The sequence below is a fragment of the Plasmodium relictum genome, assembly GCF_900005765.1.
Source record: "Plasmodium relictum strain SGS1 genome assembly, chromosome: 6".
NCBI lineage: Eukaryota > Apicomplexa > Aconoidasida > Haemosporida > Plasmodiidae > Plasmodium > Plasmodium relictum.
Window position 1 is genome coordinate 724,713 of NC_041684.1, and position 18,220 is coordinate 742,932.

Sequence of the window (18,220 nt, forward strand, 5' to 3'; positions counted from 1 at the left end):
TATATATATATATATATATATATATATATATATATATATATATATATATATATATATATATAGATATGTATATACTACATAAATTTTATTAATTTATGTATGCATAAAATAATCATATACAACCAAAGTAGATTGTGCTTATTAAACAATACAAAATTTTAATTTAAAATGTTTATATATATATATATATATATATATATATATATACATGTAATCAAAAATACATTTAAAAAAAAAAAAAAATTTTTAAAAGAAAAATAAATTATAATTATAATAAAATATAATGTAATAAATTATAAAAAATTAGAAAAAATTAAAATGCTATTTTTTTCTTTAACTATTCTTCTCTATCTGAAAAAAAAGAAAAAATAAATAAATATATAAAATATATAATAAAAAATGAATATATTTATATTGATAAATATAAAATTTTCATAATTTTTTTAACTTACTCCACATTGATAAATTATTATTATACCCTGAATAATTGTAATTTCTATTGTTATAATTGCTTTGTTGTTGATATTGTGTACTTTGGTAATAATTTTGTAAACCTGGTGGTGTTTGCAGAGCATAACTAAAATTATTATAATTAAAAAAGGTGTTTGTATTATCTCTCGTTCCATTATAGCCATTGCTATTACTATAATTCCTATTAAACAAAATAAATTATTTAAAACAATAAATACATAAAAAAAAATAAAATTATGAATGTGCCTATAGGTATATATATATATATATATATATATATATATAAAATTATTATATGGATTTTTTTTAAATTCTTTTTTTTTTTTAACTTACAAATTACTACTATAACTAAAATTATTTTTGTTGTTTCTATTATAATTATAATTTATGCTATAATGATTTAAGCTTTTCTCATTAATATTATTCCAATTGTTCCTATAAGCTGCTACTGTTGTATTTGCATTATTTGTTGTTACATTGTTATTTAAATAATTACTACTTTGTTCTTTATCTTGAGATATAGCAAATCCTGGAGGGATATTAAAATTATTAGAGTTTATATTATAATAATTGCTATTATGGTATAACTGCTTATTTATAAAATTATTTTGATTATTTTGTGTTGCATTGTTTAAATTATTAGTTTCTACTTTTCCAGTTAATGAAGAAGAAGTAGATGATGCTGTATTCTGTGAATTATTTGGGTGTACTTGGTTTTGTGAATATTGATTAATAGAAGCATTCATTAAATTTTGTTGATGCCCTGAATGCTTATTTTGATTATGCTGATTAGAATGTTGATTGTTTATATTATTTTTATTTTGAGTATGTTGAGTTTGCTTAACTGTTTGAATTTGAGGTTGTAATTGTAATTCATTTATATTTTTATTTATTTGTTGCTTATTTTTTATTTCTGCACATGATATACTTAAATTAGGGTTAATATTGTTTAGATTATTTAAAGATAAATTATTTATTCCGCTATTTGTATTTTCTGCACATAAATTCATATTTGTTGAATTTTGATTTGAATTTGTTGGATTTTCATGTGACAGATTTAAAGGTTGAAGAGATCCAGATATTGACACTTCCCCTGAATTACTTAAATTATCATCATCTGTGTTTAACTGATTTTTTTTTACATTAACATTCATAAAATTTACATAACTATTCATATGCATATTATTACTGTGAGCGTATAAATTGTTCTCATCAAAATTGTCATAATTTATGTTGTAATTGAAATTGTTGTTATGAATACTATTACTTTTATTATAATGATTATTTATTAATCCATATTGTGGAACTAATGCTTGTGTTGTATACCCATTATAATGCAAATTATTGTAAGGATAAGATAAATTAGTAAATGAGTAATTAAATTGATTAGCTAATCCTGGAGGAGAATTATATGAGCTGTATATGTTATTATTATTAAGATTATTCATACTCATGTTAATTAAATTCATGTTATTAACATCTGTGTTGGTATTTTTATTATTCATATTTGTAACTGTGTTATTATTATTATTATTTGATGATAAATTATTATTTAAGGAATTTTGTTGACTCTGTAAAATTTTTTGAGAAATTTGATTCGGTTGTAAAGAACTAGAATCTTCTACTTCTTGATCATAATTTTTATTTTTCAACGTGCTCTGAACATATTTATTATTTTTTCCATTAATTAAAACAGATGATGTAGCATCCTGAGGTGAAGATGACTGGTTAATAAATACAACTGAAGAGTTATTTAATAATTGTTTTGCATTTTGGCCAGTATTTATCGAATTTTGCATCTGTTGATGATTGGAAGATGAGGATGCTTCAGTTTTGGATAGAGATATATTTTGTGATTTGGTATTTATATGAGAATTTTTACTGGATGATGAAAATATTGATCTTTGTTTGTTATCATTTAGGATATCATTGTTATTATTGTCTTCTCTTTTTTTATTATTTTTAAAATCTATTTGTTTTATTTCCTTATCCTTTTGTTCTCTCATATCATTACCATTTTCATAATTCCTTTTGTCATCTTTACGTAATGATGGATGATTGTTATCATTTATTGCTAAGGATTCTACACTATAATTTTTTTTTAAGTTACTTTTTTTTTTGTTTTCTGATATAATTTTGTCATTATTTTCTTCATTATTATTACTAATATTGTTATTACTATTATTTTTTACATCATCTATTTTATTTTCTGGTACGATATCAATGTTTTCTATATGATCTCCACTTATATTTATATTTCCGAAAAATATCTTTTTGTTTATATTTGCCATTAAAGATATATTTGGCATATAAATTGGTATTTTGTTTTTATCTTTTCCATATTTATCGTCAGATATCGTTTTCTCTGGTAAAGCTTTTTCAATATTTTCCGATATTTTATTCATTTTACTTTTACCTCTTTTAGAATCAAAAGACATGGGACTTTTCGATTTCATAGATGTATTATTGTTTAAAATATTTTTATCCTGATCATTTTTTTTCTTTTTCCTTTTTTTTTTTTCTTCCGTAATTTTTTTATTGGGAGTTAATTCTTTCTTCTCTGAGTTATTTTCGTTACTATGACTTTTATCCTTTTCTATTTTCATTTTATTTTCATTTCCTTTTTTAATTTCTATATCTTCTTTACTTTCTATCATTCCTTTGTTATTTTTTTTATCCTCATTAGAATGTATTGGGTTGATAGAATCATTGTTTATAATTTTAAGTTTTTTGTTAATGGCTTCATTTCCTTTTTTAACCATTTTACTATAGCTTAATACATTAATTTCTTCATTTTCATTTCCTTTACAATCTGGTGTATTTTTTTCTTCTTTTGTTGAATCGTTTTTATTTAACTTCTCATTATATTTACTACTGCTATTATTTTCAGCGGATATACTCAAGTTTCCTGATATATCTTCTTTTTTTTTTTGTTTCACTGATTTATTACTGCTGATTAATCCCTTTTTATTCACATTATTATATTCCTTAATATTTTGATCTTTTTTTAATCCTTCTTTTACATTTTCATCTTTTTTTGTTATAACTGAGTTATTTATTTTCTCATTTTCATTAGAAATACTACTTCCTTTTGTTATAATAGATACCCATAATTTTTCTGGTTTAGTATTTTTAATAGGAATTAATTGGCATTTTGATTTTTTTTTTTCCTTTATTTCATTTTTTTCTTCACGAATATTATTTAACGTACTTGATACATTTTTTTGGTTTTCATTATTTTTATTTTCCTCTATTGGAGATTGTTTAATAGTGTTATTTACTATAGAAGCATAAGATGCATTATAATTCGTTTTTTCACTTAATAGTTTTGTATCCGCATCTTTTTTATTATTATCATTTTTCTCGTTGATAGTTACATCATAGTTTAATTTTTGCCCGGTATATGGATTATATTCAAGATCTATACTATTTTTGCTGAATGTTCTCTTTTTTCTAAAATTTTTTTTGCTCAGATATCTTTTCTTTTGATTTCCTTTAGTATAATTATTGAAGTAATTATTTCCAGAATTATATAAATTTAATTTATTATTTAAGATAGAATATCTTTGCTTTACATTTCTTGAAACTAAGCTATCATTTAATGGCTTATTATATCTATTATAATTTTTAAAATATTTATCATGATGATTAAAATTATTATATCTTGGAAAATTGTTACCGTGTCCACTTGCTATATTTGTAGTGAGAGGATTTTTACTTTTAAAATCCTTTTTACTAAAATGCTCTTCATTTGACTTGTATCCTTTTTTATTATCTTCTAATTTAAGATTTTTTTTGTCAAAATAATTAAAATGATTATTTTTATTACCTTTTTTGTTTAACAATTCATCTTTATTTTTAAGAAAATTTTCATCATTTATATTATCTGATTCTTTAGACAAATTTTGTTTCTTTTTATTTTCTTTTTCTTCCAGAGAACAATTCAAAAAATCATCATAACTTTCATTTACACTATTTTTTTTTTCTTCTGTTTTTATTCCTTTCTTTTTTTTACCTTTTTTATTTTTTATGTCTTCATTTTCTATTCCTAATTTTTTATTTTCTATATTCTGATGTTTGCTTGAAACTTCTATCTTTTTCTTTTCTTTTACGCCTTTTTCTTCATGTATATTTTTATTAATTTCATGTATCATAGAAGTATTTTCATTCTTTTTATTTATATTCGAAAAATAACTATTTTTGTTATTATTAGGAAAAGTCTTTTTTTGACCTGTTGCATCAGCATTTAATGAACTTTTATTTTTTCTTAGATCTTTTTCTTTTGAATTAAATTCTTTTGAAAATAATTTCTCTATTTTCTTATTGTTTTTTTTTCCTAAAATATTTTTTTTACTATTTTTTTCAGTAGGCTTCTTACTTTTTTTGCTTTTCACCAATTTCCACAATCCTTCTTCTTTTCCTTCTTTAGATTCCATTATATTACATAATTCTAATTGAATTTTTTCAATATCAAATTTGTATAAACTAATAAAGTTGTAAACATCTTCTTTATTATAACCATAATAATCTAAAATTGGTGAAATAATTTCAATTAATTTTTCAGTTCTTGGAGAATAGCATGATTTATCATCTATTTTCTTTTTTGATAATGAACTCCATTTATTTTTATTTATATTTTTTAATGTTATAACCATTGTTTCGTTACTATCTATTTTTTCCATTATTAAAATAAATTTATATATGCATATTTTTTTTTTTTAATTATTTTTTTTAATTGTATTATTTTTAACTCATATATATATATATATATATATATATATATATATATATATATATATATATATGTTTTACTTATAAAATTATTTATCCGAATATTTATATAAGGAAAGTCTTTTACTTTCTTTAAAATTATTCTAGATATATTCTATAATTATAAATATTTTTTTCTTTCCTCTTTATTATTTTATTATATCTATATTTATTATTTCTATCTTTATTTGACAAATATTAAAAAAAATATATAAATATATATATATATATATATATATATATATATATATATATATATATATATATATATATATTATATATATAAAACTTATTAGTAATGTATAAAAAAAAAAAAAAAAAGTAATATAAATAAAAACTAATATATTTCTAATTATAACTTTTCTTTGTTTTTTTATTATTTATAAATATACATTTATTTCTATTTGTCTTAGATAATATAATGAAACCCTTTTTTTTTTTTTTTTTTTATAAATTCACATATATATATAATTTACATATAGTATTAATATATATATATATATATATATATATATATATATATATATATATATATAGTATTAATATATATATATATATTATGTTTTTTATTTTTCCTCTATTAATTCCATGTAGAGAAATAAAAACAAAATAAAATATAAGTTTAAAATGTTTTACAGGTAAATATCATTAATGTTCATTATAATAATATTAATTTTCATTTTTAAAAATAAAAATGTAAGGAAAAAAAAAAAGAAAAACACATATATATGTATTTATTAAAATACATATGAATGTGAAGTGTAAACTATTAATTGCATACTTATAAAAATGAATTAAAATTTATTACAATATATAAACAAAAATTAAAAAAAATGATTATATGCATTTACTTTTTTATAAACATTTTCAAAACGATACAACTTATTTATAAGAAATAAATAATAAGAGTTTTTATAAATATAAATATAAAAATATATATATATATATATATATATATATATATTTTTAAATATTAATAAATAGGAAGTACTCTATTTTATATTTGAAGTTTCATTAGGATTTTTTTTTTATATATGATGCATTTTTTTTTTTTTTTTTTTTTTGTTATATTTTACATATTAAATGTTTAAGTAATTTATAACATAAGTTTTTACAAATATTAAAAAAATGCTATGTCGTATTAACTGTAAAATAAAAATAAATATAAAAAAATGAAATAAAAAATTTAATAATTTTTTTTTTTTTTTTAATATATAAATATACATTTATTTTATATTTTGTTAATTGTTATATATCAAAATTACATTTTTCACCGGAGGTATACATATATATGTTTATATTTTATATATATATTTATATTTAAATAAAATTCACTTAACAATTTATTCAAAGCACGAATTCATAGAATTTTACAAAGCCAAAAAAAAAAAATAAATCATTTTTTTTTTTTTATATTTATAAAAATACAAGCGGACATGCATAGCAATTTGTTTTTCATTTTATTATGTAGTTTTTTTTTTTTTTTTTTTCACAGCTTTGACACAATAAAATTCATATATTGCTTAATAATTATAAAATACATTATTATTTACATAAAGAAAAAATATATCTTTTTTATTAGCATTTTTTTTGTATCTTTTTTTTTTTTTTTAAATCCTTTATAGTATGTATTATTAATATCACTAAAAACCTTTCAGAAATACTTAAATTTAAATACTTAAATTTTCAATTATGAAAAAAAAATTAGTGGATGAATAGATAATTGGATGAATAAAAAAAGAAAATTTACTTCATAACTTTATTATATACTAATCTTAATTTTAATTTTAATTTTACTATATTATTTTTATCCTAGGATAAAGTAATATATATATATATATATTTGATAAAAATAAGATTGATGAGTTTTTTTTTTATAAATTTTTTTTTCTTTTTATAAATAAGTGTATGTACAATCTTAAAGAGTAAATTGTTATTTTTCAAACTATTAAAAGTGTAATAAAGAGAAAAATAGAATTCGTTAATATAAAAAAAAAAAAAAAGATATAAAAAAAAATTTTAAACGCACACAAATAAATTTTGCGTATACTTATGTATAAAGTTGCACGTGCTTAATATTATAAAAAAATTGCTCCATTTCTTGTGTATTCTAAAATATTTTAAAAAACATGTATTTCTTGTAAACTAAAATTTAAAAAAAATTAAATTACTCATTATTCATTTTTGCTTATAAAGTATCTAGGCATGCAAACTTAATTTCATTAAAAATGTGTATTCACAAAAATCATATTTTTTTTCTTTTATATTTTTTCTTTTTGCCAATCCATTTAAAATAACCATTTAAATATATATTTCTATATGTGTATTAATATAATATATATATATACATATATGTAATTATTGTAAGACATTTGATTAGTAAATAAAAATGTAATTTTTTACCATCCCTAAAAGTTCTTCAGAAGCAATTTATATAGAAATTTATTCCTTTTACGTATTATTGTGATCAGAAAAAAAATAAAAAATAATATAAAAATTTATTCATCAAAAAATAAAAAATTTCTAAAATCATGAATAAATTTTAAAAATTTAGATAATAAAAAAGCGAAGAAAATAGTAGAGGGTCTCTAAGAACAAATAAAAATAAATAAAATTTTAAATGTCTTTTTTGGATTTAGACTACATAGTGGCTTAATTTATATTTTTTTTTAACATCATTTCCTTTCATAAGATATAACACCAGTTTTTTGAATTGAAATAAAAAAATATTTTATTTTTTTTGCAATCCATTCCTTCTACAATATTTTCAAAAAGAAATGTAAAGTCAAAAATTTTAAATATAAAAAAAATAATGCAAAAAAAAATTGAATATAAAAAAAAAATTTCTAATGTATTCATTTGCTTTTTAATGTAGAAGAAATATTCTAATATAATCCACTTTTATTTTAACTATGACTACTACAAATTTTCTTTTTTTTTTTTTTTTTTGATTCTTAAATATTATATTTTTATAAAAAAATAAAATATATACTAATCGTTTTACATTTTTTTCCTATTCTTTCATTAATTCGAATTCATGCACATATATTTATGAAAATCAATTTTTTTTTTTTTCTGAAATAAATACATATAAGATCTGTTTTAAAATTTTAACAACGTAGTTAAATTGAAACTTGTTCGTTGAAAGGAATATCTTAGTGTTAAAAAAAAAAAAGGATAAAAAGTTAATGTTTTAAATTAATTCAAAGTTCTTAAATCATGAATATAGCAGAAAAACCCAAAGCTTTCTTTATTTGTAAATTTTTATTTTTTTATTATATTTTTAAAAGGCCTTCTTTCCCATTTGATCCATTAGTACATTAAAAAAGGAAAATAAAATATATAATTATAAAAAAAAAAAATAATAGTAAAAAATACAACTAAAAATTTTTAATATAAATATATAAAAACAACAGATATATTAAATATGATTGATAGCATAATAAAAATTTAAATATTAAGAATAATAAGAAAAAGACTTTTTTTTGTATTCGCTTATGAACAATAAAGAAAAATATTTTATTATAGAATAAAAATATATTAAAAAATATATATGAAATAATATAATTATATGAATATAATTGTATGTACATATATATATATATATATAAAACAAGTATTTTACACCCAAAATAGAACAATATGTTAGGAAATATTAATAAAGTTTTGGGTTTGGGGAGTTTTCTTTTTTATATATATATCAATTCATAAAAAAAAAATTATATATGATTATTAATTTAAATATTTCTTTTGCTATTATTTTTTTTTATAGAAGTGTAAAATAAATAATAAAAAAATTCCATATGTTTGTATTATTCAAATATTAGGCTTAAGTTATTACGGACAAAGTGTGTGCTTATATATACATGATGTATGTTATTTTATAAAAAAAAAAAAAAGTTATAATAATGTAAATATATTTTTCTTATCATTTATAAAATTTTTTATAGTTTTTCCCCTTTTTTTATATTTTAATACCACCAGAAGAAAAGAGAAGTAATAAATTTAGAAATAAAAAAATAAGATTCATATATATATATAACTTATGTTGCTATATATTTAGTAAAATTATCAAAAATTTTTTAGATGAAAGATTGGAAATAGAACTATGTGAATTTTTAGAAGAAGAACATAGCAAATTAAAAAAGGATAAAACAAATAATGTATGCATATATAATATCGAAAGAGTAAAAAAAAAATGTATTTATGGTTATAATGAAGAATCAGAAGAATTTTTAAAAATTTATTTTTTAAATCCAAATAGAGTTAATTATTTTGCTAGATTACTAAAAAAAAAATTATTTAAAAATAGAGTATGGGACTTATATGAAGTTCATATAAATTACATGCTACATTTTTTATGTATGAAAAACATATATGGATGCTCAGAAATATATGTTGATAAAAATATTTGTTTTAGAAAAGAATTTTTCAATGAAATAAATTTTCAATGTTCTATGAAGGAAGATAAATGGAATATAAAAAAAAAGTATAACATTGAAAATATCAAAAGTAACAAATATTTAGACATAAATGCTCCTACTCTCTTCACTAACAAAACAACAAATGTTAATTTTTCTCATTTAAAAAGAGAAACATCATATGATATTGAATGTGATATAAAGCATCAACATATTTTGAATAACATAATTTATTCATATGAATTTCAAAAAAATAAAATAAAATGGAAAAAAGAATTGTGTTTTAATTTACCTATTAATCACTTAGATTCTTTTTCAAAATTGTGGATTAAGGAAAAAAATAGATGTAAAAATTTGGATTTTAATATAAAAAAAGAAATTTTTTATTTTGAAAATAATGAAGATGAATTAAACTATAATTCTTTCGATATACTGACTGATAGAACTAAAAAATTGTTCGACATTTTTTTAAAATTTATGAGTAAAAGAGGAATAGAAGAAGGAGTTAAAGAAAAAGAAGAAATGGCTGGAGAAAAAGGGGAAACGAATAAAACGATAAAAGGGGTTAGAGAAAAAAGAGAAGTATCTATAGAAAAAGAAGAAAGAAACAAGGAAATAGAAGAAAAGAAAGAGAAGCAAGATATTTCTTATCCTGCATTAACAGAGAAAAATTCGATTTTTAATAATAGTAGCATTTTATGTGATAATATTATAAATACCAATCAAATTATGAATTCAGATAATAATTTAAATTATATAATAAATAATAATATTATAAGAAACAACAAATTAAATAGCAATAACTCAAATTCAAAAAATACTGAAAATTCGGACTCATTCAATGAACTTAAAAAATTATTTACTAATTCAGTTAATTTCTCGGAATCTTATATAGAAAAAAACGACAAAAAAATTTTCGACAGGACAAAAGGTATTCTTACTCCTAGTATTGGTAAGAAGGATGAAAAACTAGAAGAAAATATTTTAATTAATCATAATGAGAAAAATAATAACTTCATAACTGAAAATAAGAAAAAATTATATTTAAATAATAACAACCATAAAATGAATTTAAAAACCAATTTATCACACTCTTACTTACTTAATGAAAAACAAAAGGAAACTTTTTTAGAAAACAATAATAAAAGAAAATGTATAGCATCTTTGAAGATTAATAATGTAAGAAAAGAAGTTATTAGATATGTTTATAAAAAAAAAGCACCAAAAATAAAAAGATGTTATGCCATTTATGATGATTTAACAATAAAAAATAAATGTACTAATGGTGAAAATGAGTGCTGTAAAAATGTTGTTTTTAAAAATAAGTTGAAATTAATAAATAACAGTAAAAATATATCTAATAGCAAAAAAAAAAAGATAAATATAAAGTATGGAAGCTTATTTTTCCTTGAAATTTTAACTGAAATAAAAAATGAAAGTTGCTATTCATCCAATTACAATGATGATGAAATAAAGGCTGTTTTTTATTTAATAAGAGATGAAAGATTGATGAATTATTATGAAGATTATAATAATTGCATAGGTATTATAGCTACTAAGCCATTTCCTGATATCCTAAATTCTTTTAAAGAAAATGAAAAAAAAAAAGAAAAAAAATTAGGATTGTGTTCAAATATGAATTATAATAAAGGTGTTTATATTTGTAGTGAGAAATTTACAGAGAACCAAGAAAAAGAAAACATAGTAAATATGATAAAAAAGGAATCATCATCGGATAACGAAAAAAATAATGATTTCTTAAATGATAATCAAATTTTTTATAATTTTTATATTGATTATGATAATATTAGTATTTGTGTAGTTGAAAATGAAATAGAACTTATAAAAAAATTAATTGATAAAATTAATTTTTATTCTCCGTTAAGCATAATTTCTTATGAAAATGATAAATATAATGTTAATTATATTAATCAGAGATGCCTAGCTTTGAAAATAGGAAATTTTTATAAACAAATTAGTAAGTTAAATGATCAAATAAATTTTAATGACTTAAATAACATATATAATAAAAACATAAAAGGTAAGGTAATTGAGAGTTTGTATAAATTATCCAATATTTCTAATAATTCTTTTGAAAATTTATGTAAGCATTATTTAAAGGTAAATTTGCCCAGTATCAACAAATACACTTTATATTATTGGTATAGCTTTTGTAAAAAACAACAAAATGATAATTTAATGATCCCAAATAATAAATTAACAAATGATACTAATAACCAATATGCATATTTTCCATATAGATATATAACTGTAAAGTATTATTTAATGAGAATATATTTTTTACTATTAATATATGACAAAATAGAGTTTTTAAAAAAAAAAATGAATTTTTGTAAATATATTCATGTAGATTTTTTATCCTTAATTAATAGGGGATCTCAATATATTATAGAATCATTTATTCTTAAAATGTGTTTGAAATATGATTATCTTTTATATTCTCCTTCTAATAAAGAAATATTTAATCAGAGGCCAATTTTGCATACACCTTTAGTACTACAGCCGAAAAGCTCGATTAATTTTTTTCCATTATTAGTTTTTGATTTTCATTCATTATATTCATCCATTTTGATTGCTTTTAATATTTGTTTTTCTACATGTATAGGAACATTAACTTTAAAAAAAAATAATAATGAAACAAATCAAGATGAAGTAATTTTGAAAAATATTCTAAAGGAAACATTTTCAACTAATAAAGGCAGTAACTTCGAACAATCAAAAGAAGATTCTAATGATTTTGAAAACCATACATTTATTAAAATTAAATATCAAAATATTGAAAATGTATCATGTAATAATGTAAAGGAGAAAATTACTTCCAACAATATATTAGAACAAGTTAACTGTGATAACAAATATACAGAAGATTATTTTAATTATAATTATAAAGAAGATTTTAGGGATAAAAAAAATTTTATTGTTGATAAAGAGGAAGAAGAAATACCCTTTGAATTTATAAAATTAGGTGTAAAAAAAAAAGATAAAAATATTCTGAATAAAATTAAAAATTTAAAGAGCAGTGATATTATTTTAACAAGTAATAATACATTGTATGTTAAAAAGCATAAAAGAAAAGGCATATGTTCTCTTTTTCTTGAAGATATTTTAAAAACTAGGATAATGTTAAAAAGATGTATTGAAAAATACGATAATAAGGTTACAGAAAGATTAAAAGAAAAGATAGCTAATCTAAAATTAATATTAAATGTTGCTGTTGGTTATATAGGAGCAAATTTTTCAGGAAGAATGCCGTGTGTTGATATATCTGAAAGTGTGGTTACTATAGGTAGGAACTTTCTATTTTTCATAATTGAGTATATAAAAAAAAATTATAACTACGTACAAGTATTATATGGGGATACGGATTCTTTATTTTTATTAAATGAATCAGATGATTTATCATATTCTTTTAAACTCGCTTATGATATTGTAAAAAATATAAATAATATTTTGCCAGAACCAATGTATTTAAATTTTGAAAAAATATATTTACCTTCTGTACTTTTAACAAAAAAAAGATACTTTGGTTTTCTATATAAGAATGAAAAGGAAGAAAAACCAATTCTAGAATTAAAGGGATTAGAGAGTATAAGATCAGATCAGTGCAATTTAGTAAAGAATATACTGATACAAAATTATTTTATTTTTTATTATTTTAGAAATAATTCTTATTTATCCTATTGTTGTTGTTGTTGTTATCTATGCAGGAATTTTTTTTATAATTTTATTTGTACATGTAAAGAATCGAATATTCACAAAACATATCCATGCTTTTTATCTAAAGTACTACAAATAATTTTGCATTTGTGTAATAGTAACACATATAATAAGTTAGAAATATCAGAAGAATCAAATTTTAATGAAAATGATAAGATAAAATTTTATAATCAATTATTGAGATTACTAAATTTTGATGAAAACAATATTTTGTTGAAAATTTTGAACTTTTTATATAAAGAAAAGTATTCCTTTTTACTTTACATATTTACGAACTTTAATGATAAGGCTTTAAAAGAAGAGATTGAAAAAATAATAGCAAAAAACTATACAAAAATAAATAATAAAAAAAGTGATTGCTGCTTAACTAATCCTTATAATATTTTTAAATTTTGTTTATGTGTAAAAGAAATTGATCAAAATAGTAAATGCTGCAAAAATAAATGCTTCTGTAATATAAAACAAGGGATATTTTTTTTTAATGAAAAAAATGATAAAATGAATTATGTTTTTAATACAAAAATTTTTTACTCTCATTTGTCATTACAATTAAAAAATATTATAAGAGAATTGTTTAATCAAATTTACGATAATAAAATTTCTTATGACAATTTTATAATATATAAAAAAGTAAAATTAGGTTTATATAAAGAGCAGCAAGGAAATCAAAGAAAAGCATCCTTGCCACCACAAGCAGTAGTTGCTAAAAAAATTTTAAAAAAATTTCCTTACTTTATTATTTTATATAAAGACAAAATTCCCTATATTATTACTAAAAAATTAAAAGAAGATAAAATTTATAATTCAGTATCTCATCCATTTTTTATTAAAGGAATACACAAATCTTGTATTTATCTTGAACATTTTGATTATAAGTCTAGTTCTAAAGAAAATAAAAAAGAAGAAGCATCATCAGATAAAATTTGTGAAAATAATAAAATTTCCTCTAAGGAAAATTTAAAAAAAAAAAAATTAAAAGAAATAAATTTTGAGTATTATATACAAAACTTAATATTACCACCACTTGAAAGAATGCTAAACTTATTACCTTTTCATTCTATAAACATAAAGGAAATCTTTTATAAAACAAAAAGACAATACAACTATAATAATGAAAGACTAGAATTTTCTTCAGGAAATTCTCATAATACAAAAAATATTTTAAAAAATAACAAAAAAGTAAAAAGTAAAATAAAAATAAAAATAAATGAAGATGAAGACAAAAAAATACAAAAAAAAATAATTAAAAGTTATGTAGAAATAAGTAAGTCTCAAAATATAATAAAAAATTTAAATAAGATTTGCTTAATGTGCTCTAATTCAGAAATGGGAGCTTTAGCTTGCCAATATTCAGTACACTGTAAAATATTTTTTAAAAAAGTAATATTACAAGAAAATATTTCAAAGAATCAAGAGATTATAAAACGGTTTATGTGAATGTAATTTTCTCTTAAAACAAAAATTTTAAAAGTATTCTTATATAAAAAAAAAAAAAAAAAAGTTTTAAGTTAATAATTAAAAAAAAAAATTATAAAAAAAAAAATAAGCATATAAATTAATGAATTTATAATTTAAGAATCTTTTTTAAAAATTTGTTTGCATTAAAGTTTTTTTTTTTTCTTTTTTTAGAGAAAAAAATTAAAATTTGATTTTTAATTAATTTTTAAGGGTATCATAAACTTGAAAATTTTAACTTTTAAATAGCTATTTGTATATATTATATTTCAATTTATTTTTTAAGCGTGATATGTAATTGTATATTTTTATGTTTATAATAATTATACAAATACATGTAATTATGTATCAATAAATATACAATTTCCTGAATTTCAGTGCCTCTTTTCTCCTTTGAAAGTATATTTTCATTTTAAGTTAGTTAAATATGGTTGACACAAATAGAGTAAATTAGCGGAGTTAATATTTTTTGTAAAAGTTACAAGTGAATAATCATCAGCGGAATTAATAAATCCTTCTTCTTTTGATACGTTACAACCGTAATTAATTAATGTAAATAAATCATTATTGAATAAATTTTTCTTTTTTGAAAGATAAGGATATATACCCCATGTTAATTGTAATTTTCTTGCTAAATAAACATTTTCTGTTATAACAATAATTGGTGCTTTAGTTCTTAAATTACTTAATTTTTGAATTTTTTTAAATTCATTGGAAAATAAAATGATAGATTTTAAATTGATATTATTACTTATATCTCTTATACTGTAAATTAATTTTTCAAAATAAGAATTATCATTATCTTTTTTTATTTTACTAAAAGTAGAATCATCGTGGAAAAGATTATTTCTCTGTTCTATATTCTTTACCTTATCATTTTTTTTTTGTGTATATTCATAATAATAGTAATCATTTTCTACATCTTTAATTATACTATTTTGTGTAGAAGCAGTTAAAATTGGATAGTGACCAGTAGCGGTTTCAGCAGATAGCATAACGCAATCAGAACCATCATATAAAGCTGTAGCAACATCACTGATTTCTGCTCTTGTTGGAGATGGTAGAAACCTCATACTTTCTAGCATTTGTGTAGCAACAATAACCGGTTTATTATATTTTATTCTACATAAATTTATAATTTTTTTTTGTAAAATTGGTAAATTTGATAAATTTGTTTCAATTCCTAAATCACCTCTTGCTATCATTATTCCATCTGATTGTTTTATAATATTTTCAATGTTTTTTACTGCAGATGGTTTTTCAATTTTAGAAATTATATAAATTCTATTTATATCATCCAATACTTCATTATTATTGGTATCATTTATAGGATCATTTTTTATATTCATATTATTTTGATTATTATTAATAAATTGATTTTTATTTCGTATAGGATCATTATAAATATCAACATCTTCTTCACTGTTTTTATTATCTTCTATATTCAAATTTTGGTTTTTATACACATCATATATTTTTTTATACTTATCGTAATTTTTTAAATAATAGTTATGATAATAATCATTGACTTCTTTAATATAAAAATCGTTTTCATCATCAAAATCTGCTATTTTTAAACTTTCTATATTATAATTAATTCTATTTTTTTCTTTGTTTTTATAAAAGTCACTTTTATAGTAATCGTTGATAATATTTTTTAAAAAAAGCAAATCATATTCAGTTTGTACAAAGGAATATCCTAAGAAATCTACTTCTTCATTTATACAAAATAAAATATCTTTTATATCTTTTTCATTTAATACTTCAATAGGCATAATCATATTAGGAATACTAAATCCTTTCTTACTATACAATTTCCCTCCTGTTATTACTTCTACCTTTATAGATATATTTTTATTATTTGGATCATGATTAGTTTTAATGACTTTCATTTTTAAATTTCCATCATCTAATAATATCATTTGCCCAATTTTTATATTTTTTAATAATTCTGGGTAATTTAATTGTACTCTACTTTGATTTCCTGGTTCATCCAATAAATCAAAATGAAAAAAATCTCCTTCTTTTAATTCAACAAACGCATTTTTTTCTTTTTCATTATTTTCATTTTTTTCAAATTCCCCTATTCTAATTTTGGGTCCTTGTATATCTCCTAAAATTCCTATAGATGTGTCATATTTTTTTTCTAAAATTCTAATAGAATCAATTATGTACTTTTTAATGTTCTTTAAACCATGAGAAAAATTTAATCTAAATACATCTATCCCACTTAAATAAAGTTTTTCTAACTCTTGGAAATTTTCTGATGCAGGCCCTATTGTAGCAATTTGTTTACTTTTTGTAAAAGATATTTTGTTTTTTTTACTTAATGTATTTATATCACTTTTATTTTTTAATATTTGTTTTTCATTATGAGCAAATATATTTTTTCTTTTTTCCAAATTTTTATTTATATTATTATGATTAAGGAATAATAAACTTTCTGTTTTTTGTATATATAATTTATTATATATTTTTTTATTATTTTTTAATCCATTAACAAACAATTTTACTAATTCAATAAAAAAACAAAAATATATTATATTCATTTTCTTTTTATTAATTATTTTTTAAACAATATATGTTTTTGTAGCATAGAAATATATAAGAGATATATTTTTTTTCCCTATTTTAAATCAAAATTTAGAGGATTATGTTACCTTTTTCTTTTTTTTTCTTTTTTTTTTTTTTTTTATTATTCTTTAATTTTAATTTATTTCTTTTCATTCATTTTTAATGAATACTATATATATCTCTTCTTCTCATTTTTTATTTTATTTTTTATTTATTTTTTTTTTTCTTATTGTTCCTACATTATATTTTTTTTTCCATATTATACGAAAATAAATGTTATTTTTTTTTACGACATATTTTTTTTTTTTTTCATTCAACATAATACTTGCATGATGATGTATCATTTTTCTTTCTTAAATTATTAAATCACAGATCATAGATTCTAATTTTTTATAAATTATTAAAAATTGAAATTCTACACTTTTTTTATATTTTTATTGTTCTTTTCTAATTTTGTATTTTCTCAATTAAAATATTTGGAAACTGAATTCATAAAGTATTACGTTATAGCATGATCATGAATGTTTTCCTCTATATTTTTAACATTTTATAAATATTTAAAGAAGATTTTTTCTTTTTCTTTACTTCTATATAAAAAAGATGAAAGGTGATTCAAGTATTTATATATATATATGTATACATATGCGTTATTTTTACTTAAGAACATGGAATTTTTTGTTTATTTTGAGAATTATATAAATTTAGATACCAAAAAAAAAGTAAAAATAAAAAAAAATAAAAAAATTTATATATTATAAATTAAATGTAATAGCAATTTTTTTTTTTTTTTT

At 18.9% G+C, this 18,220-nt stretch overlaps 3 protein-coding genes across 3 annotated transcripts; 1 reads left to right on the forward strand and 2 right to left on the reverse strand.

Annotated features, from left to right (window-relative positions):
• Positions 1-337: 337 nt before the first annotated feature.
• Positions 338-5,153, reverse strand: PRELSG_0619400 (conserved Plasmodium protein, unknown function; the record flags this gene model as incomplete). Its single annotated transcript, XM_028675660.1, has 3 exons — positions 338-351; positions 453-652; positions 805-5,153. 3 exons carry the CDS (start codon positions 5,151-5,153, stop codon positions 338-340), a joined length of 4,563 nt encoding a protein of 1,520 aa, XP_028532227.1.
• A 3,307-nt stretch (positions 5,154-8,460) lies between these two features.
• On the forward strand, positions 8,461-14,837 carry PRELSG_0619500 (DNA polymerase zeta catalytic subunit, putative; the record flags this gene model as incomplete). Its single annotated transcript, XM_028675661.1, has 4 exons — positions 8,461-8,556; positions 9,014-9,112; positions 9,192-9,237; positions 9,328-14,837. 4 exons carry the CDS (start codon positions 8,461-8,463, stop codon positions 14,835-14,837), a joined length of 5,751 nt encoding a protein of 1,916 aa, XP_028532228.1.
• A 425-nt stretch (positions 14,838-15,262) lies between these two features.
• On the reverse strand, positions 15,263-17,404 carry PyKII (pyruvate kinase 2, putative; the record flags this gene model as incomplete). The annotated part of the gene is made up of 1 exon (XM_028675662.1): positions 15,263-17,404. One exon carries the CDS (start codon positions 17,402-17,404, stop codon positions 15,263-15,265), a length of 2,142 nt encoding a protein of 713 aa, XP_028532229.1.
• Positions 17,405-18,220: the final 816 nt, after the last annotated feature.